The 27,458-nt window shown below is 53.8% G+C and overlaps 1 protein-coding gene and 1 long non-coding RNA gene across 8 annotated transcripts; one reads left to right on the top strand and one right to left on the bottom strand.

Annotated features, from left to right (window-relative positions):
• Nucleotides 1-160: 160 nt before the first annotated feature.
• On the bottom strand, nucleotides 161-26,317 carry FGF1 (fibroblast growth factor 1). 6 transcript variants are annotated; one of them, XM_065643943.1, is made up of 5 exons: nucleotides 26,144-26,317; nucleotides 14,054-14,158; nucleotides 6,902-7,095; nucleotides 1,801-1,904; nucleotides 161-979 (listed from the first exon to the last, which is right to left on the bottom strand). In XM_065643943.1, the coding sequence occupies exons 3-5, from the start codon at nucleotides 7,068-7,070 to the stop codon at nucleotides 785-787; spliced, it is 468 nt and encodes a 155-aa protein (XP_065500015.1). In that variant the 5' UTR covers nucleotides 7,071-7,095; nucleotides 14,054-14,158; nucleotides 26,144-26,317; the 3' UTR covers nucleotides 161-784. The 6 variants fall into 6 exon arrangements, 5 of the variants coding, with proteins under 5 accessions (XP_065500015.1, XP_065500017.1, XP_065500014.1 ...); XM_065643945.1 differs by lacking the exon at nucleotides 26,144-26,317 and adding an exon at nucleotides 24,237-24,366; XM_065643942.1 differs by lacking the exon at nucleotides 14,054-14,158.
• LOC135993832 (uncharacterized) lies at nucleotides 13,411-27,458 on the top strand. 2 transcript variants are annotated; one of them, XR_010606924.1, is made up of 3 exons: nucleotides 13,411-14,049; nucleotides 23,433-23,597; nucleotides 26,726-27,458. It is a non-coding gene; the product is annotated as an uncharacterized LOC135993832 (long non-coding RNA). The 2 variants fall into 2 exon arrangements; XR_010606925.1 differs by lacking the exon at nucleotides 26,726-27,458 and adding an exon at nucleotides 25,387-25,668.

Here is a 27,458-nt window from a genome sequence, read left to right as displayed (position 1 = left end):
TCTCTGTGTGGGAAAATGCACTTGCTGCTCAGGAAGAAGCGATGAGAGAAGCGCTGACTCAGCAAGGCTTGGCCCCGCGGTGCCCGCGCTGACCTGTCCCCCCGTGCAGCTCGTGCCCGGTCACCGTCAGCTTTGATGCATAGAATTACTTATGAACACATTGTAGAAGAGACATATTTACTTAATAAATAAATACAAATAACATATGGCAGGTACTAGCATGAAACATAGCAATATTGGTGTTGTAAGGGAGGCTAAATGTCAAGGGCTTGGAGCTTTTGGCTGATGCTAGTTTAGCTTAATATGCCAAGGGTGTCGGCAAGGGTTTAACCAGACTGACACTTGGTAACATGACCGGTGCAGTCTGAAATGTCTTGAAGGGCATATTAGAAGCTACGTACTTAGATGGATAAATATGTTAACACAGAGTATCCAGAGAGGTTTTGCCTTAGGATGGCCAGGGACAGTAAAAGCGTGTGTTTTCCTGCTCACCGGGGTGTCCCTGGGGTGCCCCCTTGGCCCCGTGTCTGGGTGCCTGCCCAGGACAGGTCTGTGGGGGTGCCGGGGACCTTGCGGGTGTTGGGGCTTTTCCACTCAGCTCTGCAAAGCTTCGTGCAGAGCAGAACAACTCTGTCTTGTCTAATGTTGGTAAAGCCTTTACTTAAAGTTCAGAGCTTTAACGTTTGGCTCTGTCATACTAGCCAAAAAGAGAGAGTGAGGGAAAAGGAGGAGGCAGCAGTTGGGTTTTGGGGTTCGGGTTGTCTCTGCGCTCCTGGGCCGGGGCTCAGTCGGCCGAGACGGGCAGCGGGAGGAAGAGGATGGCCTTCTGGCCGTAGTGTGTCCGCGGCCCCAGCTTGCTGTTCCCGTTCTTCTTCAGACCCACAAACCAGTTCTTATCTGCGTGCTTTTTGGAGACGTACGTGTTGTAATGGTTTTCCTCGATCCTCTCAAGAAACAGGCACTCCTCACCCAGTAGCTGCTGAAAGAGAGCCCCGGGTACCGGCGGTGAGGCGGGCGGTGCCGCAGGGAGGATGCGTGTTCCTAACCCAGGGATCCCGCTCGGGCACCCTGGCCAGGATGCTCTCCAGACCCACCTCGCAGAGCTTTGTGCCCCAGGACAGTTCATATTTAAAGCGTGGAGGTAAGTAGCCTTGATTTAGTCACCCGGGCTACTCTGCAGTAACTTGTCCACGACCCGAGTGTTTTATCTGGCAGTAACCAAGCCTGGCTTGTGCTCTGTTAAGCTGGTCCTGGCGCTGGCTCCTGCTCTGGCACTAACCTGTGTGGTGGCAGCCGCGGGTTCAGGGCACGAGCATGGGGAACAAACCAGCTCTTTGGTGTCACTAAGCAGCCTGTGACCAGGATTATGTGTCACACACTTTGCTATAAATGGGTCTGTTCTCAAAGACCCAGGTTATTTTTGGTGGCTTTGTGCCCTACAGCCCCTGGGCACGGGGGGCAGAGCTCCTGCCTTGCACGATCTCGCTGGCAACACAAAGCTGCGGATGCTGCTGCTGCCTCTGGCGCAGGGCGGCTGCCGAGGGGATGTGAAGCAGCTGCTGCTCCAGATATGAAATATAATATTTGTCAAATGTTTGAGGCAGGGCAGTAAAAAAATGGCGTCATTTGATTATTTATTTATTTCCCCCCCCAAAATAAATCCGGATAGAGAATGGCCATCCAGCTACCAAAATAACAAACAGAGGCTAATTGTTGCTTGTGGTTTGCATTACTCAGCGCTACGAGATTTCTGCAAACCTCAAACCCTCTCGCGTCTGGTCCCTCCAAGCTCCCACTTACCGAGCCGTAGAGCAGCCCGGTGGGGTCCATCGCCAGGTACTGCCCGGACTGGGTGCTCTTTATATACACCTCTCCCACGCTTTCTGCGCTGAGCTGGAGCTGAACTGAAAGTAAAAAGAGAACAACAACAAAAGTGAAAGGAAAATAGGAAAAGGAAAAAAACAATGGTTGTCAGAGATAGTGTCCGAGCTGCTAGTAAAGTTAGCGGGCTGAAGCCTGGCTTATAAAGAGTTTGTAAGAAACAGTACAGTGTGTAATAAAGTGTCTCCTTGTACCCTCTCCTTCAAAGAAACCCCATACCCATGTTCTAGGAACCAAAGACCAATTTTTTCCTTATTTTACATCAAAGGAAGGGCAGCCTTTTGGTTAAGGCGCTGGAACAGGACACAGGAGATTGGGGTTTTAATTCTGGCTCTAATTTACGAATTTCTCATGTGGTTTTGACAAGACACTTAAGGAGTGACATATGAAGAAATATTTAAAGAGCTAAACCGGGGCCGGGCAGACTTCAGATGCCTGTGCTGCAAAACCCTGATCCGAAGCGTCCCACCCAGCAGCGTGCGTTATCTGGCTCATCGTAGACGGGTAGTGGAGAAATAGAAAGGACCGATCTTCATTCTAAAAAATATTTATACCTCCCATACGTAGCCATGAGGCACATATTAGATTGTCCCAGTTTGTGGTGCTAGCGTGAATTTGGCACTAACCCCAGCTCTGAGCCTCCCGGCGCACGGGCTGGGCAGGAGCGGTGGATTTGTGGTGATGCTGCATCGCTTCGTGCAGTCCCCTGGGCATGGGCTTTCCGTCCCTGTCACTGACGCTGGACCTCAACTAGGAACTCTGGGGCAAAAAAAGCTCCTTCTTGGTCTTGCGCCGTGGGAGGAGAGCGGGTCAGTGGCAGGTCGGGGTGTCTGGGCCACCTCCCTCCTCTGCTCAGCATCCTGCACCCAACACTGCAGATTTAACCTTGTCTGGTTTCTTTTTTTGCCCTGTGGGTTCCTTTTTTTTTTTTTTTTTCTTTCTTTGCTAATTACAGGAGTCTTGGAAAATAATTAAAACTTGGCTGAAGTTCTTGTTGAATGTATTTATCAGGAAGAGGCAAGGGAAGAGGCCACTTGGTTGGAGAGAAGCCTTGGGGAACAGCTCTCCAGCGCTCTGTGCTCAGACAGCACCCGGCGCTGTGCCCATGGGTCAGCAGGAAAACTGAATTCTGAACAACCGGTGGCCCCGCCAACATGCACAGAGGGCAGCGGTCACGGTCAGCATGACCTGCAACATCCAGCTCTTCTGAATGATAATTCCCATCCCTTATGCAGCTTTTTCTCCTGAGCTTGTACTGTAGGGATTTGTAACAGAAATAGTTAGGTTGGTTTGAATGAAGTGTGAACAGATGCCTCAGCTCCAGCTTCTTCCTTCTTTTTTTAATTTATTTTATCCTTTTTTTTTTTTGGATGAGGTGAAAGGTAACGTTACCTTTTGGTGTGGCAGAAGCCCCTGTCCCAGTGAAATCTTTGCTGTAATCGTTCGCATTCATTTTTGACATTTCCAGCTCAGTAAATGTTGGTTGATTGTTAAACGGCGTGGGTGCAGATGTGCAGTAACACGCAGTCCCGGTGCTGGGAGCCGGCAGCAGCAAACCCCGCAGCAGCAGAGCCCAAACCGCCTCGCGTTCCCTGCGTCCCCACGATGCGGCCGAGGACAAGTCCAGACGGGGAAGGAGGGAAATGAGATAAAAATGATGATACTGTCCCAAAAACTGCCTCTGAGAGAGGGGAGTGAGGGGATACACCAGTTGCTGATGGGGACATTAAGGTGTCCAGCCGCCGAGGGAGGGAGAATGGTGGGTCTGGAGGAAGGACCTCGTGCACAAATTGTGTTTTTTACAGGTCTGTACAGATACTTCCTTCCATGAAGTAGTGGGATGAAACAGAGAAAATAAGGCTATTTGTGGAAACAGACATGGGCTTCATCCTCAAGGGTCTACAATATCCTGGTAAGCTTTCTTTTCTTTTCATTTCATGGTGCAAACTTGATGTCCACACACGGCAGCAAAGGACACGGTGAGGGAATCCTTACGTAGGGCTGGACGGGGAGGGCTTGGAGTGAGTAACTTCTCCTTAGAGATCCTCCCTGATTCTGGGGCTAGTACCTGGCAAGGCGATGTAAGGTAAAAATATGAATTCTTGGTATTTATCTGGAACAAAATGCACATGAGCACGGGCAGTTTGCAAAGCACCAAAGCAAGCTCTAACGCAGCTGTGCATGCTGGACCCGGGATGAGCCGTGGGCATTCCTGTGCCTTGCCCCTCTCTGGGACCTCTCTCCCTGCTGTCACCCCCAGGTTTCCCATAGGGATCTGGCTCGCTCCACGCTGGCCGGTGCTTGTCCCCGCTGTGTAAGGTGCATCCCATGGCCGAGGTCACAGTCCGGGCTGCTCCCCTCGTGCACCTTGTGCAGAGCAGCTCCGCGGGCAGCTGTCGGTGCTCGGAGGCCGGGGACGGCCTCGCAGGGCTGCTCCGCTGGCACGCAGCCCTGCCAGGAGTTTCCTCTGTAAATATTTGTCCGGTCGGGTATCCGAGTTTACAAGATCATTTACAGGAGGTTCCTTTCTGGCGGAGGTTTCCAAACACGCGGCCCCAGGCCAGCAGCTGGGGACATGCAAGCGTGCTGGGGCACAGCGGGTGCCATGCACAGGAGTGCTGCCTGCACCCCTGCCTGCACCCCTGCCTGCACCCCTGCCTGCACCCCTGCCCGCACCCCTGCCCGCACCCCTGCCCGCACCCCTGCCCGCACCCCTGCCTGCACCCCTGCCTGCACCCCTGCCTGTGCGCGTGGTGTGGCTGCGAGGACCAGCGGCTGGGGTGGAAACACTCACTCCAAGGTGTCGAGCTCGGTTTGCCAGGGGTAAAAGGCTGGGCCATGACATGGAGGGCTTGAGGCTGGGGCTGGATTAGCACCCCGTGTCCCAGGGGTTGTCACAGTGCCGCTGGCTCTGCAAACCCACGCTCCCCAGGGCACACGGGTGTCTCTGCGTCCCCCTTCTGACTCCAGCAAAATCTCAGCTCTGGCAAAACGTGGCAGAGATGCCTGTTGAGCTGGTACAACCTCTGCAGCTGCCGGCTTGTGGGTCCTGTGAGCCTCATCCTGTCTTCCCCAGATCCTTTGGGTCAGCGGCCGCGTCCACCTCTCGCAGGGGTTTGAGAAGGGTTAGTGCTGGGTTTGTTCCAGGCTGGAGGCTGCCTGCCCTGCGCTGTGTTTGTCCAGCCTTGGTGAGCTCACCCTCACCCATCCTCCAGCGCTGCCGCGTTCGGTGTGAGTGGCGGGGAAGTGGCGTTTATAATTAAAACTTTGCTATAAACTGCCTTTCATTAAAGCAACAATAACAAGGAGAAAGGTTAATTTTGGGGGAGAAAGCCACATGTATGCTTGTGGTTTAAAGAAAATAAAAGTGCTTTTCTTAGAATTTGTAAGGCAGACGTGGCTCCTCCCAGTACTTCTTGCTAACCAGATAGGAGCCTGGCAGGTCCCAGTGATATTCCAGTAAATGTTCAGGATATGGTGTTCCCAGAGGTTCCTGCTGAGAACCAAGAGCTCCGGCACACGGCGGTGGGGAGGAGCCCGGCCCCGCAGGCAGCTTTGCTGCACCGCCAGTCCAGCTCTCCTTGGGAGCCGTTAAAAAATCCTCTCGAGCATTTTGGAAGTGCAAGAGCCCTAAAAGTTTAAAACTGCCCAACCGATTCCTCGGATTTTGTGTCTCTCTCCTCACACAGCCGTTCTCTCCTTTGTCTGAGCAGTTTGCCAGGGCGGTGTTCTGCAACCTGGAGAGCTGCCGTGGGCAAGGGGCTTTGTGGTGCCAGGGCCAGGTGCTCAGCTCCATCTAACACCTTTGCACAGCTCGGTCAAAGCAAGAAGAGCCTCAGCACCACAGCTTGGCCCTGGTCCTGTGAGCTGCTGGCAGGGAAAGAGCTCATGATGCCTTTGGTGACATGGACAACTACTGAATAGGACAAACACGCACCTTTCCTTGCTCTACAGGATAATATTATTAATTTTTGACATTAAGGTTTGCCCTACCTCAGGTAGTCTGCAGTACATTATAGGAGCATTTACAAAGCGGCACTTTTTAGTGAGTGAGTCCTGCCAGCTTCCTGGGCTAAACTTTGATGCCAATTCTGGAGAACGAACATGCTCCTAGAAGGGCAGTGGGATGTGCAAATGGTAGGACAAGTGCTGGTATCTGCTGTTCATCCAAGCAGCAGGTCCCCAGTGTCCCATGGGCTGGAGCCGCCGGCATCACTGACTGCAGGGAACAGGGATGGGCCAGAGGAGACTCCGGCTGCAAGTGGCAGCTCTGGTAACCCGGGAAATCTTTGTGACACACAGATGCACAGAAAATGTAACCGCTTCAGCATACAATAAGCCATACTTGTTTTCATATAAAAAGTGAATGGTAACACGAGTGCATTTCTAAAGCTGTAAGTCACAAAATAAGTCTTTCAGCTGATTGTTGCCTTTGTTGGGCTTTTGCATCCTGCAGGCATTTAATTTGCTGCTGAGAGGGAAGTTCCCCGAAGGACTGTGTGCAGAACATACAGCTAAAACGCGTTCTGCACAGAGTCTGGGCCTGAGCTGCCGCTGCGGCTGACAGCTTCACCTGCGAGGATGCCCAGCTGCAGTGTTGTATTTGCACAGCCCGCTGGTGTGCTGAATCTCCTAATCCAGAGCAAATGCAAAGATATCATAGAATTATGTGTGCTGACTGCGCGTGTGTAGGATGTGAGGCTGCTCCTAAGCCCTTTTTCCAGCTCCAGCTTGCTGTGTAAGCCAGCTGTGCTGCAATTAGCACTTGGGTCCTGTACAGTCTTCCTGCCTGCAATTATGTTGATGACCAGTTTCAGATTTAATGCTCTGCAGATGTGAAATAGTGTATGTCCTGTGCCTCCCCGGGCTCTGCGTATAGGCTACAGGTGTGTTCGTGTGTGCTGACCCCAGGAGGAAAGAGAGCCTGCTATAGAGCCCGTCTTCTCCAGCTGCCCCTTTCCTGGCTGATGAAATCATAGGAGCATGGAGGAGTGCCAAAAATCCCATTGGGTTTGCTTACTGTGCTGGTCGCTTCGGTCCCTGGTCCCATCCACTTTCCCGTCCGGGAGGATCCGTAGGAAGTGGCCGCCATTGCTGCAGTACAGGAGTTTGGGTTTCTTGTAGTTCCCGGGGGGCAGGTTGAACTTTTCGGTCAGGGTGGTGAAGGTGGTGATCTCCCCCTCGGCCATCGCTCAGCCTCTCCCGGCGGCCAGGCTGCAAGAGACGCGGCAGCGGGTGGCAGGAGCGGTGGCACGGGGTGCGTGGCACACGCTGCTGCTGCCGGGCTTTTAAAGGGAGGGAGGGAGCCCGGTGGTCCCTGGCTGGTTCCCGGGCTGGCTGCGGGGCAGGTGATTCAGAGCACGGATGGTGACACAGTGCCACAGCCCAAAGGTGATGCTCCGTAGCGTGGGAGGTGGTGGGGGGATCGTCTCCTCACTGGCTGTAGCCGGTTGGTGGGGACTCTGTCCTTTTAATTCTATCATAGTAAATTCTGTTTTCTTTCTGCTCTCTATTGACGTATGTACTAAAATTATATGCTCAAAAAAAAGCTTGAAAAACACCCAGTGTCTGATTGGAACCCACAGGAGGCAGGAAGGGAGCCCAGGTTAATAACTTTCTCCACTATTATAACTTCCAAACATGATTATGACTGGGTATTGCGACACGTACTGCATGCCAGATAGCAAATATTACGTCACACCCTGGCACGCTGCATCTCACCTGGCCAAGGGACACGTATGCTAAAGATCAGAACAAACGCTGGATATTGTGGGAGATGAGCAGGACAGGAGGCGGTCACCACCTGGGCGGTGAGCAGGACACTTACCTGTACGCTGGTCAATAGCATATGGAAAAAAATTAATGTGAATCTAGATTGTATCATGTTTGTGCACCCTTGTGTCTCAGTGAAAGTGTTTAACAGGGAAAGGCAAATCTCTGGCTGATGCAGAGGGTGTAGCTGGGTATGGGGCACCACCAGCTGCTCAGAGCCACACACACCGTGCCGTGAGTGTGCTCCTCCCGCGGGGCTCCTGGGGCTGGGAAATGCACAGGGATTGTACGGAAACCTTATTTCTAAATGCACCGTGACCCGTGTTCAAGCAGATGCTGTGCCAAAACCTGAAGGCACCATCAGACCCGTAAAAGAAAGCCGCTGTGACTGTCGGAGGGCGAGAACTGACGCTGCAGCCATGGGACCAGGAGGTGTCATGGGTGGGGACCGGGGTCCCACACATAACCCACGTATGTTCAAATTTATCTGCGTGTTTCTGGCCTAGAAACTGCATTTAAGACCTCCCAAGAACACGCTGTCTTTCATATATCAAGTTCTGTTGTGCTTATAGAGAAGTGGATTTATGCACAGAAAAAAGGCCACGGTATAAATCTAGAAACAGGAAACAACTTGAAATGTAGTGTATTCCTGTAGCTATATTATAGGAAGTATCATTTAGTCACCGTTTATACATATTTATAGATTGTAAAAATGTCTATTCAGTCCTGAGCTGTGCTACTGGTACATTAGGACGGAGCCAGTGTCATATGGTGGGTTTGCCGTGGTACTTAAAGAGTGACCTGGGAAACACTAAGGACTGCAGCTCTTTGTGTACAAACACACACGTATATATAGATATAATCTCTAAATAATTGGCTGTAAACTCTTAAGTATGTACATTCGCAAATGCAGCTGCAAGGAGGGGCAACTAGTACTTCAAGTGGATCCCAAAAGCCGGCAGAAGGTAAAAATGTATGAAAGTTGGACTGCAAAAGCCAAAACCTTGGAAATTAAGACTTCATTGCTACTGCTGAAAACGCATCTGGCTATTCCAAGCAGCTGTGGTTAATACATAGATTTCATCCCTGACTCTCAGACAGGTACTCCAGGGGTCTGTAGCAGAACAGAGAGATTTCTTAGGAGAGGAAAACACAACCATAAAGGAAAAAATATTAATATTGCCTGCCCTCCCAGGCCACAGTTTCTCTGGCAGCTGTTGGTTCATGACAGCTTCTCTTTCCTCCCAACTATCAGCCCGTGTTTTGCTGCAGATGGTGTTAAATCACAAATACAACAGCAGAACATGGAGTCAAAGTGCTAGGACATACTATTTCAAGCTTTTCCCCACTGCCCTTTCTCCAGAACCGTTTTGATCTTGTTGGGTAAGTCACATTTGCTGTACCTTCGAGTGCTCCTTTATCAGCCCAGCGCTGCCCCAGCTGTATGCTGTTCTGCACTGGGAGCTGCTTTGGTTCTGCTCTAGGTGTGGTCTGCTCCCAACATTTGTTTTTCAGTCAAGAGATCATACTTTTCTTGTCGCAGTTCAGTTTTTAATGCCCACTGGCTGCCAAGCTTTCTCTGAACGAAAACCTTCAAGTAATTCAACATGATATATAAGGCGTTAGTGCTTTACTGAGCTTGGATCAAGATCAGTGGTCTTGTGTAATTTACTGGAACTAAAGCTTTTCTTGAACCTTTATCTGAGGGTAAAAGGCACTCGGAAGTCTGCTGGGTTGATGACAGATGGAAGTGAGGAACAAATATCCCAAAGCCCAGAGCTCAGGTCAGGATCCCAGGATGCCCCCCTTGGTCACCGCAAGGTCTGTGCGTTCGAGGGCATCTATGGGTGACTTGAACAGAGCAGCTCGACTGGAAATGGCTTCTTCATTTTCACGTATTTCCCTTATGGGTTTTTTGCTATTTTTAGAATGAATTCAGTGCTCGCCAGCTGCCTTTGACTCCACAAGACAAGCTGAATGAACACGATTTTCCACTCCCATTGTGTCTCCCTGCTAAATACTATTGCTGTTCTCATACTTTTATGACCGTGGAGTTGGTACTCTACACACACCACCACTCATGGCCCTACTATTATCCTTTTGGCAGGAACACGTTAGGTTTTTATGGGAATTAAAAAGCAAGAGTGAGAGAGAGAACCTGAACCAAAGACAACATACAGGGCCTTATTTTTTGGGTAGAAGCCCAACAAAATGATTAAATAGCTCAAAGCAGAACAGAAAACTCTCTCCGAGCTGACAGACATGGCACTCCAGTGGTTATTTGGTGCCCCATGGGGAAAGGAAAATATTCCAAGAGGAGATGGCTGCTGTCGAGCAGTTGATGCTGCTGGTCGGAGTTGGGGAGTGTTTGTCTGAGACCGGCTGTGTTTGTGGCTCTCCTCTTTTCTCCCAGCCCTGCATCATACTTCCCTCCCAAAGCTTCCCTGGGCTGCATGGCCTAAGAGAAAAGCACTGCTGGGAACGGATGGCATTGTCACCAGGGGCTGGACGCGGTACATCTGCTCTGGGCTGGCCCCAGCTCTGTCTGTGGACATGGGGAGCAGAGGGTCCTTCCAGCCACCTGGCTCTTCCTCCCAGGCTCTGGAAGGAGATGTCAGAACCCCAAAGGATCAGAAATAGCTTTCTAAAGAAGAAAAATGACTTAAAAAAAAGAGAGTTAAAGCCTGAATGCTATTTTTAACTGAGTCCTACTGAACTTTGGTGGCCGGAGCACTGCAGCGTGCATGCTCCTTGCAGAGCGAGAAGAGATGGGACCAGAATAGCTGTGAAATTCTGAGAAGTTTGGGTTTGGTTCCAAACTTTATCACCGACCACTGCTGCTGCAGCCAGACCAGTGGCTTTGATGTCAAATCCCAAACTCTGCAAACTTCTGAGCCTGAACATCTTGGGCCGGTTATTCTGGCAGTAACAGGCGGACTCTGCGGGAGTTGCAGAAGCACAGGGTGTGCTAGGGGCTGTGGAAAAGGAGTGAGGTCCTTTTCCTGTCCTCCTTTAAAATCAGCGCAGACTTCACCAGCTAGTACGGGTCTCCCCTCTGCTTGCCTTACAAAGGCCGTGTTGCTGAGAGTTTGGCAACTTGCTCCGCACACTGTTTCTGGCCACCCCTCTGGACACACGCAGTAGCTGGAGACCACAAGGATGGAAACTTGTTCCTTGTGAGCTGGGAGACGAGCATCTTCCACTACCACCCACAAACCTGCATCCACCAGTCAGACTCATTAGTAGCTTAATGAGCCGTCTCATCAGAGACTGCAAAGGTCACCTAGACTAGAGTGGTGACAACTGTGGGCAGAGCCGCTTACTGTGTTGCTAAAATCCCTCTGCCTGTTTTTCTTTCCTGTCCATCTCTAACATTTCCTCTTTGCTAGTTTTCTTTAGACGACTCCTCACTCACTGGAATGGACCCACTTTCTTGAGATGGATTGCAGGCATTTTGCACATCTGTGGAAGTGCGTTGCACGAGAGCCTGTTGGGCGCCTGGGCGGTGTCTGCGGCTGAGCACAGCTGGATGAGCACAGCTGGATGAGCACAGCCTCCTTGCAGCCCCTGATGCCCGAATGGTGCCTCTGCCCCATAGCTGGGCCCTGAAACCATGAGATGACCAGCTAAGGTGAGCCTACGTTTTTTCCTTAAGTATAAAATACCTGGCGACTATGTGGAGGAAACCAGAAGCATCTCACCTACCATGAGTCAAAACAAGATTGGCGGTTGACTCACATGTGTTAAAAATGTCCTTGGCTTTGGATACAATCCTTTATATAGGATTGGAAAGGAATGTTCTGGATGGTGCCACGGTTATGCGCCCTTTCAGAACAAGTGTGGATGCCTTGATGAAAAGTGTAGTTGATCACAATTGTCATTTAGATGATCAGCTAAAGATCGTCCAGAAAACCCCACACAGGTGAGAGGCCAGCTAAACCCAGGAGGCTTTTAAAGCTCTGTCCCGCTTCACTGAATGGGATCAGTGTCTCCTGAATCCGGCTCTGGGGAGTTCAGTGGAAACACTGCAGTTGATTTCACTTTGGGAAGTGTTATTTTCTCCATTAAAGCAGAAATCGTTTTTCTTCACTGAACTGTGGTCAGCGGCATCGCCTCCTAACGTGCTCGTTTCCCTTTCGCAACCCTGAGTGCAGCTGCCTGCACAGCGCAGCCCCTGCCCCGGCACTTCAGACACCGCGGGTGGGAACGGGAAGCATTTACAGCAGGTAGAAAATGCTTAAGGAATTCAGGCTTTGGTTTTCCTGCACCCATTGCAGTCCTGAGGGGCTCCTGAAGCACCTGTTAGTGCCACGGGTGACAGGTACAGCTTTGGAGCAATCCAAGAACTACCCGAATGTGCAAACGTCTCTCAGATAAACAGGGATTTTATTCATCGTAAGTTTTGGAGATCCACGGCGTGGGATGGATTTCCTCGCCCATTGGCACAGGCAGCCTGCCCGCGGTGCCTTCCCTTTGAAGGGCTGGCGGTGCAAGGCACGGCTCAAATTCCTTGGACTAGAGATCCTCTTAGAAGGACTCAATAAATCATTAGGCAAAGCCTATGATAAATATGTAATAGATCATTTTGTGCACGTCAGCAGAAAGCACTGGCTTGTTTCTAGCTGGTGTTTACGCCAAGATGATTTTATCTCTAGCAATATGATTAACTGCTTAGTGAAATATCTACCAATCAGGTTTTACCCTTTGTAAGTGGAATATGTGGTATAAAGTGTGACCAAACCAGTAGAAATCAATTTAACTAATCCTGCTGTCATCATCTCCTGCTCTCCCCCAGGACCTGGAGGCGGTCGCTGGGGTTATGTCACACGGGATCTGCGCTGGGTAAAACGGGCAGGAGAGTAAGTGTGAAACCTTTAGCAATTGACTGAGTTTCATGAATGGCAAGTGAGTGAGTTCTTTGCTGAAAGGAGGCTGATGACAAACAACAGGACCATCGTGGAAAACACAGAATGAGAACAGGTTTCATCCTGGATTTGGTCATTTTCTGCCATCCCAATGCTGGTTTAGCTCCCGTCTCATCTCTCTGCAGAGCAGAGGGGGCTGTGGGGATGGGTGCGTGTCTCGGGGGCAGAACCGTGCAGGTGAGGACCCCCCTGTGCAGGGCCCGGTTGAACTTGCCAACAGCTGCACGTTTTGCTCCAAAGCCATGCGTGACTTCTGTGTGGCTTTGAGGCTGGGACAGCCCAGCTGCTTCTTTCGGCTGGGACATCCAGTGCAACATCTCAGCAAACTGGCGGCATCCGTGGGGAGACAGGAAAACAAGGTGATGATCTGCTTTCTAATTATCTTCCAGCCTCTCCCACCTCCCCACCCACGCCCTTTTGCAATCTGGTGATTAACTTAATTACAGTTCCAGCTCCAGGAGCTGATCCAGCCCAAGAGCAGGAGTTTTGCCAGAAGGGTCTTGCTCCTTGTGTCCTGTCTGGGTTCAGACCAAGACCACAGAGACGTACACGAGCAACGCTGGCTGCAGAAGCAAATCCCATTGCCTCATGTGGGGGATTTAAGCACTAACTCCCAGAGCAAGCCAGATGCGTGGGACCTGCTGCATGGAAAGAAAACACTAGATGGAGAAGCGCAAAGCTCAGTCTTTCCAGCAAAGGATGGGGTGGCTGATGTGTTGCACCCAGAGCATCCTTTGGGCTTTGCAGTGAGAGATAATGCAATTGCCTGATTACTGGGGGGAAGCCAGGGGTGGCTGCTGCTCCCTGTCTCCCTTCCTCCTCGTCTTTATTTTAAGGCACCGTTCACAGTGTCACTGGTCTGTCCAGCGCAGGCAGATGCTGTCACTGCAGCGTGCTCAGTGCTGGAGCTGCAGCTCGACCCTGGGGACCAGGTCTGAGTGAAGACCGTGGGGCCAGGCATGGGCTGCCAGGGCCACCCTGTCACTGCTGTGCTGGTGCTGGCCGGGGGTGACAGCCGGGAGCAGCCTGGGGCCCAGCTGCACCCCAGGGGGCTTGCTGTGGGCACCTCTTGCTCTGTCGCCCCAGTAGTACTGTCACAGGCATCCTGATTACACAAGGCAATTAGTGGAGTAACACCAAGGGCTTCCCCTTCCCTCCAGGAGACAGCCCGCACTGCCGGCCTCTCACAAGTGCCTTTCCCCTTGCAGGCTCATGCTCAGACCAACGCGAAGCATCAGCCCTTCTCCTGTGCTCCATAAAGCATCGTCCCTTCTGTGCTTTGCTGCTGCGCTGCTCCCTGGCACCTCACTCCTGTGGACTGAGATGCGTCGGCACACAGGACCGGCTGGGAGCAGCCACTAACACATGACATGAGTTACTCAGTCCTCATGGTCTCGTCTCTGGTGCCTGAGGAGGATGGCTCTGGGCTGCTGAGGCTGCTGAGGACCCAGGGAGGATGCAGCAGGTGCAGGTACCTTGTTCTGGGTGTTTGCGGTGGGGCAGCGGGTGGTTCAGTGCAGGGCTCTGTGCCTCCCTCCTCCGTGGGTCTGTGCGTGATTTGCTTCCCAGGGGAAAAGCATCTGGAGGGAGTGGAAACCACAAGGGATGCTGTAAAAACTAATTGCTTGAGGCAGGTGGAAATGTTTTGTGGTGACACAGGAAACCCTCCGGGGTGGGGGGCCCTTCACCTGGCTTGCAAATGTCACTGTCCCCCCTGCCACCCGCCCCCGGCGTTGGCACAGGACACTGGGCAGGACATCAGACCGCAGAGCTGGAACACCCGGGCTGTCTGGGCTCCTGCCCCGCGTGCCCACAGACAGACAGATGGACAGACAGCAGTACCGGCTGCCACCACTCCTGGCCACAGGCAGGGTTCTCATGGCTTGTGTTTCTGCTCTGGTTGTGGGTGCTCTTGTCCAGCTCTCCTCCCTTCCTGCTCGGAGCATTTCGCTATGGGAGATGCAAACGCATGGCTGGTTGTGCGGGGAGCTGCTCTGCCTGCAGGCCAGCCCTGCCCTGTCAAACGCGCGGCTAACCCCAAATGACAGACTCTAGCCCCAAAATTTCACTCTACGCAATGCTTTTATGCCGAGAGGCTGGGCTGGTTCTCCTGTTGTACCACATCCCGTCTGAGCCTGCTGGTCCCACCCCAGCACAACCTCCGCGCTGGTGGCCCCGGCTCGGGTCGCTGCTCCTCTTCCTCAGCCTCGAGCTCTCCCCAGTCCCCCAGCGCTCAGACGGGTCCGAAATCTCAGGGTGCTGTTGCTAATAAGGCATGAGGCTCGAATTAGGAGTGAAAAGCAGGGATTTTCATGTGGTGTCAGATGCAATGCTTCCTGCAGCTGGGCCCTCTGAAGGGTGGCCAAGCTCCAATCAAGGCCTGGCTCAGGCTTCAAAACTGGGATTTAGGTTGGATTCAGGCTTCATACCATGTCCTTCCCCAAAGCAGCAGAGGATGCTGGAATTGAGGGTTTTATCTCCAGGCCAAGTGAAACCCCACATCCATCCTCGCGGTTAACCATTGGTAGACATATCACCCCTCAGAAATCAAACTTCCTCCAGCATAGTTTTGGTCTCGGTCGTTCCAAGGAAAATCACTTAGGTTCACCATAAGCTCAGCAGTGATTCACTATGTCGAAAATGTGCAGGGAGTTAATTATGTTCATTCTGAAATATTTGTATGAGGACTATATAGCTTGTCCTGTTAAATTCTAAGAAAAACTGGCTGGAAGAATTCTGTGCTTAATTCTGCTGTTTGGTATCTTATTTTAAATCTAGTGTCTAGTAGCTACAGATGCTAATGCCTGTTTTTTTTTTTTTTTCCTCTGAGCTGCCTAAGTAAACAGCTTGGGCTGTGTTTCCTGTGCACACTCTTGCTCAATAACTTAAAAATGTGACAAAAGCTTGAGATAATAATTGCCATTACCAGGAAAATCCTCCAATAAATAATAATTTTCTTATCTGCATGACTTTATGGCTGGAGAAAACACCTTACAGTGCAAAACCGCAGTGCATAAGAACACACAAGGAGAGTTTCCAATGAAAGATCAGAGCAAGGCAAGCTCAAGTCTGAATCTGGTTAAGTGCAGATTAGAGAGTCAGCAAAAAAACCCAGAATCATTAGCCATGGATAACTATCCACTGGGGTAACTAGTGAGAGCAGCTGAGCATCTCCACCTCTTGCTGCATGTAGAGCTGCTGCTTTGACCCACGGGCTTTAGGCAAAAACTAGGGGGTTCCCAGTTGAAGGCAGTGGGTGGCTCTGGAGACCCAGGGACACTGGACTGTCCATTTGTCATCCTCATTTCCAGCCTAGAAAAGAGCTTGAATCACACACTGGGATGTGTCAGACTTGGGTAGAAGATACAGCCCTAATTCTGGTCCTGCCGTCTCAGACAGGGATGTACCGAGGCACCTGTGCCTGTAAAGATGTGGGCACCAGTTTGGTCCTTGCCGTGACATCAGTGCCGAAGGCGGCGCGACCGCAGGCTGGTGTCAGCGGGCAGGGCCAGGCAGCAGCTCCTGCACCGGCCAAGGAAAACAGTGCCCGGCCTCGGCTGCTGCCGCCAGTTTCCATAACAGCACCCACAGAGGCAAGGAGAGATTTTTTTTGAAGGCTCTTCTACCCTTTCTCATCCTTGTAAACAACAAACCACCATAAAAAGCACATTGCAGGAGAGAAGGCTGCAATTTTAACTACCTGATGGGACTCGGCTGCTGTACCAGTGCGCTTGGCAGAGCCCCGTCCGCAGAGGTGACACCCACGCTGTTTTATTTCCAGCTCCCGAGTGGGCAGGCTAGAGAAACAGCGATGTTTGTCGTGCCTGGTGCTTCCGCAGCCGGTTTAGGGGAAAGCCACAGATCAGGCTGGCCCACAGGGCTGCAGCCGAGGATGCTAGCAATGATAGGAGGCAGAAAGATGCCCTGGAGTGTCCAAGTGGGGAAAAAAACCCAAACTGAACTGAAAAACTGTGGGACAACCAAGGCAGCCCCGCAGCTCCCGCGGGATGCGAGCGTTGCCGTCCCAGTGCCAGGAGCAGGCTGCGGTGCTGGGGCTCTTTTGGGGACTTGGAATGCCAATGTTAATGTTTCACATGTTATGGAGTGTCTCTGTCCCAGTGCAATTTATAAGATGCTTGTCCTAGCTCGGCCAAATTTTTTAAAAATTACATAAATGCACGCTGGTATATGCAGCTTTCCCCTTTGAAACTGGCTGGTCCTAGGGCACAAACATCCCCTATTCACAGCGCAGGAAAGGGCTGATCCAAACTGCGCTCACACGATTGCATCTCCCAAAACACCCGCTGCAGCCAGCTGGCACCAGCCGCTGCGGTTCGTGTGGCACCCATGGCGATTGCATCCACGCCGGGTTAGGTGAGAGCTACAGAACCCACACTGGTAGTTTAGGAGTTAGTAAACTCTTCCCATCAGTCGGAAGCTGTTTAGAACACCACGCAGCAAAGGGAATATTAAGGAAGGGGAAGGGAGGGTGTCTTACTCGATGTTAAATACTTGTATTTTATGTGCAAGCTTTGACCTGCAATTGAAACTCAGATATGAAGGGAGGTGGAAATTCCAGTGGAAAATGTACCCAACTGATTACTATTCTGCTGTGTAACATGAACATCCCCTGTAAGGATGTGCAGCTGTTAGAGAATTAATGAGTGACCTCTCTGGGGAAAGGACTACCCAGAGTGGGTGCAAGGCAGGGCAGCCGTGGGCAGCTGAGCGAACGGCCCCGCACACGGGCTGGGGAGTCGGAAATGTGCGGAGGGGACAGGGTGGCCCGTCTCTGCTGGGGTGGTGCAGGGATGCAGAAGGTCACCTGTGCCCATGGCCGTGTGTGTGTGACTGTCCCGGGCAGCGTGTGGCCGGGGAGATGGGCAGAAAGTGGCCAGGTTGTCTGGCATTGAGCTCCAGCAATCGGCATAATTTTCAGGGGTCTTTATGGCATGCAGAGTGTCTCTGGTATAAGGGAACAGCCTGGATCTGGACTTCATCCTCTGCTGCACAGACTGGGATCTGTCACGGTAAAGATCTCCCCCTCCTGTCTGCCCAGGCAGCCCGGGACGGAGAAAACGCTGAAATCACTCGCTCAGAGCTCCTGCTCTTGTTGTGTGACCCGAGCGCAGATCAGACAGGCTCAGTGTGCAATTCGGGGGCCACCCCAAGCAAGTGAGGGTGACCCGGACACTGGGATGCGGGCTGGGCAAGCTGCCTGCGAGCCCTGGGCTGGGGTGCCGGGCAGGAACCCGTAAGGGCCACCGTGCACCTGCCTGGGCCACCACGGGGCTGGGCTCCACCTCGGGGTGGTCGGTGCCGCTGGCAGAGCCCAGGGAAGGTCCCGAGGGGACACAGGAGCACTGACTTGCAGTGCTAGGGGAGATTGTCTGTGCAGACAGGTGGAGGAAGAGGAGGTGTGAGCTTGCCGAGGAAGGGCACAGGCAGCCCTGGGCACCAGCAGCTTGTCCCTGAGCAGCGTGGGGGGGGCCCGAGGACATCTCTGGAGGAGAAGCTGTCCAGCCACGGGCTGGGGTGGTGCCTTGGGAAGGGCAGCGGTGGGAGCTGCTCGGGAGGTGCTGCTGGCGAGCACGGGCTTCCAGCAGAAATAAGGTCCCTGCACGGGCGAGTGCTGGCAGGGCGCATCTGGAGGTGGGACTGGCGGATTTACTAATCCAGAGACGTGGGAAGAAAAGATCTGAGGTCAAGGCTGACGGCCAGATTTTGACTTTTGAAGCACAGATCTAAATTAAGAGCCAGAGGCAAGGACAGACTTTGTGAGCACACAAAGTGATGAGTCATTTATGAACTGTGTGTCTAGACCGTTGTGGGCAAAGTGCAAATCTTTGGGAGGACGACTCGGAGAGGACAACACCGCTCCAGAAATGAGTCTGAAGGGGACAAAAGGGTTTTGGATGTCACCCTGTGAGTCAATGGTGTGGAACCAGGGCTGGGCTGGCACCCCGGGCACGGCAGCCAGCCCGGCTCCTGCGCCCTGCACAGCGCCTCACGCAGAAAGCTCTTTTCTGCCTCTCCTCTTTGTCCTGAGGGTCAGCGCTCAGGCTTGGATGCCTCGGGGTTGGGAAGTGCGCGGACAGCAGGCAGCCCGGTGAGGGAACACACAAACGGAAGGGGAAAGGGGGCTTTGTGAAATTCACTTTTGAGTTAGTTAAGACCCAGAAGAGTGGGGTTTGTTACCTTGTTAAAACAAAGTTTAGACTTCAAGCTGGATCACGGAGGCACGTTAGGATGCTGTGCTGGGGTTAATAGAATAATATTTATCCCTGGCTGTGTATTAGCCATTCTTCAAAGGAATTCATAAATATTAACCCTGGCGCTCTTTGGGGGCCTGTGTTAGCCTTTATCTGCCTCATTTAGCAGCCGGGGAAATGAAGCATTTTTGTCGCGCTGTTTCCCTTAGTGTGTGAGCAGGCTTTTAGAAAGAGAGGAAGGGCTGGTGGTGGGCAGAGTTTTGTTACCATCAGATGCCAAGTTTCCTGCACTGGGCAGACCTGCCTCTCCTGGCTGAAGCCCATCGCCGCCTCCCACCCCGAGTCCCTGTCCCTGTGCCACCCCGTGCCACCCGCCGCGTGGAACGCCTCACGCTTACAGCACTTAGAGCACATAAAATCTGCAAGTCACTGGTGGCTTCTGTAACCCCTCTGCAAGGTCCCAGCGTCTGCTTTTGTTCTCCAACAGCACTAAAGCAACAGACACTGGTGTTGAAAACAAGGCAAAAAATAGTAACTGGCATTACTGAGAAATACTGAGTCAGGCATCCTTAACAAACGGGGAGCGAGAGGGAGGATTACTGCATTCATGAGGGCCGCACCATGACAAAGCAATAGTCCTTCTCTCCTGCTGAACTGGTTTTCAACAAATTCTTCTGCAAAGACATTTCTATTGTGAGCAGTTTGAAAGACAAAGCCAGGCCTTCAGCCCAAAAAGCTAATCACTTACAGTTCTGCAGTGGCAGACAATGTATACAGGATATCTGAAAATGCCCCCAAATCATGGTCATTGCCTGCTGTGGTCAGGAGGGGGATGTGTCGGTACCCGGGGTCAGCTGTGCAGCTTTGCCAGACACCTCCCTCGGGTAGATGTTCTCATTTAGGGAATGTTTGCTCAAAGGATTTTGTGAGATACCGTGCAAGTGCTAGCATGCCATGTGTCCCAGGGCCCTGGCTCTGGTCTCTCTCTCGCAATCACATAGACAAATAGATTGGATATGAGGAACAATTTCTTCCTGGAAAGGGCTGTGGGGCATTGGAACAGGCTGCCCAGGGCAGTGCTGGAGTCCCCATCCCTGGAGGGGTTGGACAGACAGAGAAGAGGTTCTCAGGGACATGGGGCAGTGCCAGGGCTGGGTTATGGTTGGACTTAGTGATCTTGAGGATCTTTTCCCCACCAAAAGGATTCTATGGTACTAAATACCCACAGCAGTTTAAACACCACAGGGCGAGGCTGGCACTCCCACCCTGATGGGGATCTCCAGGGCTCAGGGCACCGCAGCCGCCTTCCCTGCGCCTTCCTGCGGCTCGTCCCGCTCCCACGGCCTCTCGTGATGGATTGCACGCTGAAACCGTGCCAGGCTCCGGGAGGCAGCAGCTCTTGTTTGATAATCTTATTTCCTGCTAAGCAGAAGCCAAAAGCTAACAGGAGTTTCGGTAATATGTGTGTGCTCCCATGCATTTGTTTCCCCAGCCCGCTCGGCCCCCAGCAGCCGTGCCCCACACTGCTCTGCCGTGCCGTGCTCCCGCTGTCGGAGCTGTGCCCGGGGGTGACACCACCACCCCCTCCCCAGCCGCGAGCCCTGGGCTCTGCCGCCGCTGACACCCCGAGTTCTGCACTGGCCATGGGCAGCATTCGCTGCTGCTGCAGCGGGTGACACCAGCTGTTTGGGAACGGGCAAGTCCAGGGAGTCTACAAGGGTCAGAGGCTCAAGAAATTTGGTCTTAGAAAAGTCTGTCTGAATTGTACCGGTGTATGCAAGTCCACTGTTCTGCTAAGGGCAAAACAACCCCAAGCTTGGTATATCTGGCTCTTAAAGGGTTGCTTGCAGTTGATTTTGCAGCTGTGGATGTGGAGAAGGTGCCCCTTCACCTCTCCTCCACCTAAATCTTCATCAGATGTCTGCTAGGAGAGCTGGGGTCCATGGGCAGGGGTTCTTGCTGTCCTGCTGGGACATGGAGTGGGTCTGCTGGCCACAAGAGCGGGTCTATATGTACCCAAGCATGCAGCCATTGTAACCAGAGCCCGGCAACAATCTCGGTTGGAGCCTGCGGGACATGGGACATGAGACACGGAACATTACAGCTGCTCCCCAGGATGCACAGACCACTGATTGCCCTCCTCAGGGACACACTGCTCCTCAAAGCCTTTGCCAAGTGCCTGAGAATGGACGGACTCCAGCCCAGCGTGATGTGAGCTGCCCGCAAACAGGCAGGGCTGGTGGGACGGGCAGGCTCCCTGCCTGCCCCGCCGGCCAGACGGGCAGCGAGCGCCACTCCTCGCCCCACAAAACCCTGCAGCCGCTTCCCATGGCAAACAAACACTAGAAAATTGTATCTGTCCTGTATGGAGGAAAATCACCCAGCACCCTCCAGCCCTGCGAGTTTGGCAAATTGAGGCAAATATTTACAGACAAAAAAAAGACTCAAGGGGAAGAGCCAGGACTGACCAGTGCCAGGCAGAGTGAGTAAGAAATAACCATCCCCATCCCCGTGGTCGCGCAGAGCTGAGGCGAGGGCAGCGCAGCGCCCGTGAGGGGTTTTGCTGCAGGGGATGCTGAGGGGTGCGTGGCTGACCCGGCACCCTCGCGAGCAGCACCCACGGCAAACCTCTTCCTGAGAGCGATCGTGGGTGCCCTGAGAGAGGATGCAGCCCTGCAAAACAGAGCCACAGGCAGCACCAGATCGGGACTGACTCAATCACCAGCTAGCAATCACTATACTGTTAAAAGAAAAATCAGTGATTGCTTCCTTATTGAAAAGTTACGACTTTCTCTAATTAGTACCCTAAAGCTAGGCTTACTTCCTGCTGAAATGTGTGTGCTTGCGGTTCAGGGCTGCAATGTCTCTTAAAATCCTTCTGCATGCCTCCTCCTCCCGACCGCGGCTCGCAGAAATATGGGCTGGCTGAGAAACGGATGGAAGCATTTGTGGTTTGGTTGGGTTCCTACGCTAATTAAGGGCCACATCCAGCACCTAGGAGCTGGTGAAAACTGCACCCAGCTCCTGTCGCAGGCCGATTTCTGCAGGGAAGGGGCAGCGGTGCTTCCAAAATGACCCCAGGAATTTTCCCTGCGACAGGCAGACGCAGCCCCAGTGGCAGGAAAAGCTGGGGGTGCAGTGGAGTGGGAAAGGTCGCTTCCTAAGTGCTCTAGTTCTGTTATTTTTTAAATTTCTGACTTGGTGTCAGAGAAAAGAAATTTAAGAAGGTGCTGGAAATCCTGGTTTTGGTTTTGTCTATGAGTGCATCATTGGAAGCACACTGAAATAAGAGGAAAGAGACTGAAATAAAACCGCTGCATCTATTATCTTTATGGGCCTTGTGACTTAGCCCTAACTCCTCATTATAACTATGCTCTGAGCTGCTAACTGCTATATAAGCCAAACCAAAGATGCCAAATATAAAGACAAATTGCTGTGAGCTCTAATTGCCCCGGCTGGGCGGATGCAGGTGCTGTGCATGGCTGAGCCCCCGCGCGTCCCCACGCTCCCTGTCCACCTCCCTCAGCATCTCGGCTTGTTTGTGCCATTTAGCAAAGGGGAAAACTCTGATAAAGCGGACACAGGGGGACACAGAGGGAGGAGCTCCCTGTCACCGCTGTGCCTGGGGACAGGGGCCCTGGGCACCGTGGGGCTCTGGCTGGAGGAGCAGCGGGCAGGAGCCAAGCCATGCAGCTGATGGGGAATAAAGGGGAAGGAGCTGTAGCCAGCTGCATGATGAGCTGCCTCGGTTGGGAGGAAGATCAAGGTCTCAGGAGTGGGAGGAAGGCCAAAGTCATTTGGGGAGCTTGAGAGGGAAAGTCTTATCCCCCGGGCTGGGGTGGAGCTGGGAAGGAAAGTTTATCCAAAGGACTTGCAAAGCTCTGGGTCTGGCTGGAGACCTCAGTGGACCCGAACTCTCCAGCCCTAACCCAAAGTGCGTGTTCTGTGCATCGCAGAGGAAGCGGGGCCGACCTGTTGCTGCAGGGAGAACAATTGGACATTGTACTGCCTTATCACCACCGAGCCCAGGCCTGCCCTGAGAACCAATTAAACTTTACGCCCCTGTTTGTGCAGATCTTCCCGTACATCTCACGCACTCTCCAAGGCGATTGCCGCAGGGGTTGAGCGGTGCCCGGGCTCCCCGTTACCAGCCAGCCAGTGCGTCAGGTCCAGGAGCCACTGGGGTGATGCTGGGGTGCTCACGCCCCGCTTGGGCTGGAGCAGGGGGTGAACCCAGGAGCAGGGGGTGGCGAGGGCATGCTCCCACCATGGCAGCCACCCTGATGGCTGCTGGTGGGGTGCGCTGGAGGGTACTGGTACCGCTGGGGGTGGCAGCTCATGAATGCGACCTTGAGGCACCTTAGACATGCCACCCACATGGTAGCAGCACCCTGGGGGTGCGGGTCGCACCCGGTGCTTGGCCCCAGAAGCCCTGGGCAAGGCAGGGGGTCCGTGCTAGAGATGGGGTGCTGAGCAGCTCAGGGTGCATTTGTGCGAATGGCACAGGCACGGAGTGGAGTGCCACCGGGTGTCCAACCAGGAAACCAGGCAAGCCATACAAAAGGAATTTGTCCCAACTCGCCTCCATCTTGTCTCGTTCTATCATTGCTCTTACTCATTTTCTTTTTACCTCCCTCACCAGCATTTCCCAGGATGGACCCTGACCCTTCCCTGCTGGCTTGGGTGGCCCTGACTGAAACCACCTGTCCCAAATACTGCTGGGACCTGGAGACACCAGAGCAGCCCAGGGAGCCAGAGCTCCCAAGGACAGGCGATGCTCAGTGCTTACCCCTTGGGGCAGGAAAAGGTAAGAGGGAGCAGAGGCTGGGTACCTACAATTACTTCTAGTAAGCTGTGAATTTACAAAATCTTAGGCAAATTCCAAGTAAAAAAATATTTTTCAGTAGGAATTGCATGTCTGGCTAGCGGAGGCCCTGGGATTTTTTTTTTTATAAGGAGCCTTTTTTTTTTTTTGCATTAAAAATGAACCATTTTATAGTGCTGTGTCACTTCAACAAACTTCCTTTTTTTTATGGTTCAAATACTGTGGTTTGCAATTTAAATGTTTTTCATATTTCAATTCAAATTCTGATCTGGGCTTCTGCCCAGAGCTTTACGTTAATTTGCAGTAATTTTGAGATTGCGATTTGAAATGACACCCCTGTTTCTTGAACCCTTCCTCTCTCCCGGAGGCAGCGCAGCCACCTGCAGGCTTTGGGGTTTTTTGGCAAAGTCGGGTGGGGAGCAGCACTCCCAAAAATCCTGAATCTGTCCCTGGAGGGGCAACCTGCGTCCTCTCCCCGCCCCAGCCCCGCTCCGCGCCCCCGAACCCCCTCTCTGGCCCCCGCGGGGTCCGAGCATCCTGCGGTACTGGGGGGCCCAGCCCCTCCCGCTGCCATCGCGCCGGGGGCGCGTCCCCCCCGCCCGCGGCGGCCCCGGCACCTACCGCCGGCTGCGCGGTCCTCCCGGCGGCGGCTCGGCCGTGTCCAGCGAGGGCAGAAGAGGGACAAAATAATAATAATGGAAAAGAAAAAAAAAAAAGAGAGCAGCTGCCGCTGAGAAGCGGCCGCTCGGCGGCGGGAGGATGCGGGGGGCAGGGGCGGCGGGGCCGGTCACCTGCCGGGCGGGAGCGGCTGCTGCGGGCGCTGCCGGCACCGGCGGCTCAGCCCCGGGGCGGGGGCTGGCGGGACCCGACCCTCCCCTCGCGCGGAGCCGGGCAGCGAACACCCCCCAGCCAGCGGGATTTCTCTGGCTGCCGTGGCTCCTTCCCACGGCGTTTTGTGCAAGCCGCGGGTATTTCTGTGCCCTCCCGGGAAGGTGACAAACCCCGCGGTCCCCGGCAGCTCCCGCGGGTGGGGGTCTGTGCCCTCCCCTTGGGGCAGCCGGGGGGAAGGGGCTGGGGCAGGCGGCGTCAACACCAGCACCGCACTTCAGGCTGGGAAGAGCTTGGCCTTAAAAGCCGAAGCGCTCTCAAGAGTTGCTGTCAGTGTGACAAAATACGGCTCCATCTCCCCGAGGATGGGGCTGCCTTGCTGCGGTGCGTGCCCGGTGCCGATGCCAGTCCTGCACCGGGGGCTCGGGGAGCAGCGGGGGCTCGGGGTGCAGGCTGTGCGCCGTGCGGGGGCTGCGGGCTGCGTGTTAGCTGCCTGCAGCATCGAAGAAGCAAGTGCGATGACTTCATAGCTTGGCCTGCCTCCACGAGCGCTTTGATGTGGCATTTAAGTTGTGTTATCTAAGGCTTGCTTAGAATAAATAGGCTTTTAGCCCTGGCTCGCATGGAGCCTGTATATTTAGACAGGCAGTCTGGACTGAAAGTATACTGAGCCCAGATGTTTTGACAAAAACATGTTTAGTTGACTGCGGTTTAGCAGCTAGTGGGGATGGCTCCTAATACACCCCACAGCACAGGTGGTGCCGTGCTGCCCTGCACCGAGAGCCAGCAGGGACGGGGGCCACTGGTGGGGATGGGGGTCACTGGTGGGGACGGGGGTCACTGGTGGGGACGGGGGTCACTGCCCCCACAGCCAGCTCTGCCTCCTCCTGCCCTCCCTGCCCAGCAAACCCCCGTTGCAGCAGGTGCCTGTGTCACTTCCCAGGGTGGCTTTCGATGGCTGGCTCCTGCTCCTGCCTGCGGTGAGGAACCTCGTTGCCTTGCAGCCTTGAACATCCATGGGCCTCCTCAGCTATGAGTCCCATAATTAATATACACTTCTTGGGTTGTTTGGAAGCGCAGTGAATAATTAACCATAGAGCTGCTCCTCTTCTCCCCAAACCGTCACTACATAGCAGAGACAATTTATACAAAACTTTCTGCAAGTTTGGTTTAAAATGAGACCCACAAGATCCCTCAGATCCCAGGCTTTGGTTTTGTCCCTCTCCTTGGGGCTGTACCGCTGAAACCACCCAGCAAGTGCCACTCAGGCCAGTACAGGCTGGGGACAGCACTGAAGTGGAATGTCCCCCGTCCTGCCCCGCTGCCAGCTCCAGGGAGAGGAAAAGGAAACCCCAGCTGTTCCCCAGCGACACACGCTCAGCCGAGCCTCAAACTCAGCCAGGAGCTGAGGGACCAGGAGCGTGCACTGCAGACCGTTTGGGATGGGGTTGCAAACCCCCGTGAGGCTGCAGCTCTGCAGGATTCCATGCCCAGGGGAGCACTGGGGGACACTGGAGGGGGAAGTCACCTGCCGAGTTGGGATGCACAGGCCTGGGTGGTGATGGTAGCAGCACCGTGGGGGCAACGCTGCTGAGATGCCCCGGGAGCTGCCCGGGGTCACCCGGCCCCTCGCCCCCTCCCTGGGGCCGCAGCGCCCGCAGCGCTGCACACCCGCCCCCGCGCAGCCCCGCAGCACTCACGGGCAGCTCCGGAGCTGGGCAGCGTCCCTCAGATGGGCACAAGCATCGGGGCTGTGCCGGATCCCGGGCGAGTGCTGGCATGTGCCGGCGGGCACCGCGGCGCACAGGCGCCCGAGCGGCACCGTGGCTGGCAGCGTGGCCCGGCGCTCTGCACCCACATGGGACAAGGAAGTATGGATAATCCTTTGCCTTGCTATTTTTTTCCTCTCATGTGATCTTGTTTTTGGACTGCTATTTTGGGGCTGGACTCCAGCCCAGGTGAAAGACAAGGATTTAATCCAGCCTACCTCCCTCATTGCCCAGAGGCCTCCCAGGACCTCTGCCTGCTGGGAGGACGGGGTTAAACCCTCTGCCGGCTCTGTTTCTGTATGTGCTTCCCAGCCCTCTCCTTCTCTGCCTGCAAAGCCATTTTTGTCCCCAGACGGCTTCCGTGCAGCTGGGAGTGATGGCAAACAGGCTGTGGTGTGCACGCCGTGCCCGGCTGCCCCGTGTTCCCCAGCGCTCTTGCTGGGACTTGGCACAGCTGCAGAGTCAAAGTCTCCCCAGCACCCTTAACCCTCTTTCTGCTCATTTCTCCCCCAGAAACAACCTGTCAGGAAGCCGACAGAAGATAGATAAATGAAAAAAAAAAAACCAATGCCCGTGGCTTGCAGCAGCCTTGGCATAAACCAATGCAAAGCCTGACCCTGCAAACTGCTCGTCGTTCCCCTTGCACCAGTTGTGAGCATCCCATGAGTGCTGGGAGGAGATGGGTGTGCATGGATGTGGGGGCTGCTGGGGGTCCCCCCACAGGGTGTGGGAGCCCAGACCCCGCGCTGCAGCCCACACACCTCCTGCCCGTCCCTGTCATGGGGCCTCCTCTGGGGACAAGTCCTTGGGGACATCCCGGTGTCCCCATCCCCACACGCTCAGCACTGGCATGGCTGACTACTTCTATCCCATTTGTGTCTTTCATCCCTCTGGATGGAAGCTGAAGGGTGCCAGTGGGGTGCTGCAGGAGTCTCAAAGAAACCTGGATTTCCCTCTCCTGAGGAATTCTCCCCAGTCCAGCAATGGAAGGAGCCAGTTTGGGCAGAGGGCACTGAGCGGCGCGGCACCGCGGGCAGGCGGCATAGAGCAGCACAGGTCTGCTGGAGCACTGGACCCACCGTGTGGAACTTTAATCACAGGTTTGGTTTACCGAGAAAAGGGTTATTCCAGATGCATGCTAGATAAGTAAAAATTCAGGTCCAAGAATTAGAAACCACTCCCTTTTTGTGTCTATTTCACATTCTTTGGATAACATGTACAATTATTTTCTCCTTCCTGCTTCCCA

Source organism: Caloenas nicobarica, chromosome 13, assembly GCF_036013445.1.
Source record: "Caloenas nicobarica isolate bCalNic1 chromosome 13, bCalNic1.hap1, whole genome shotgun sequence".
Lineage (NCBI taxonomy): Eukaryota > Metazoa > Chordata > Aves > Columbiformes > Columbidae > Caloenas > Caloenas nicobarica.
Note: the sequence above shows the minus strand (reverse complement) of the source record. Positions and strands in the feature narration are given on the sequence as shown.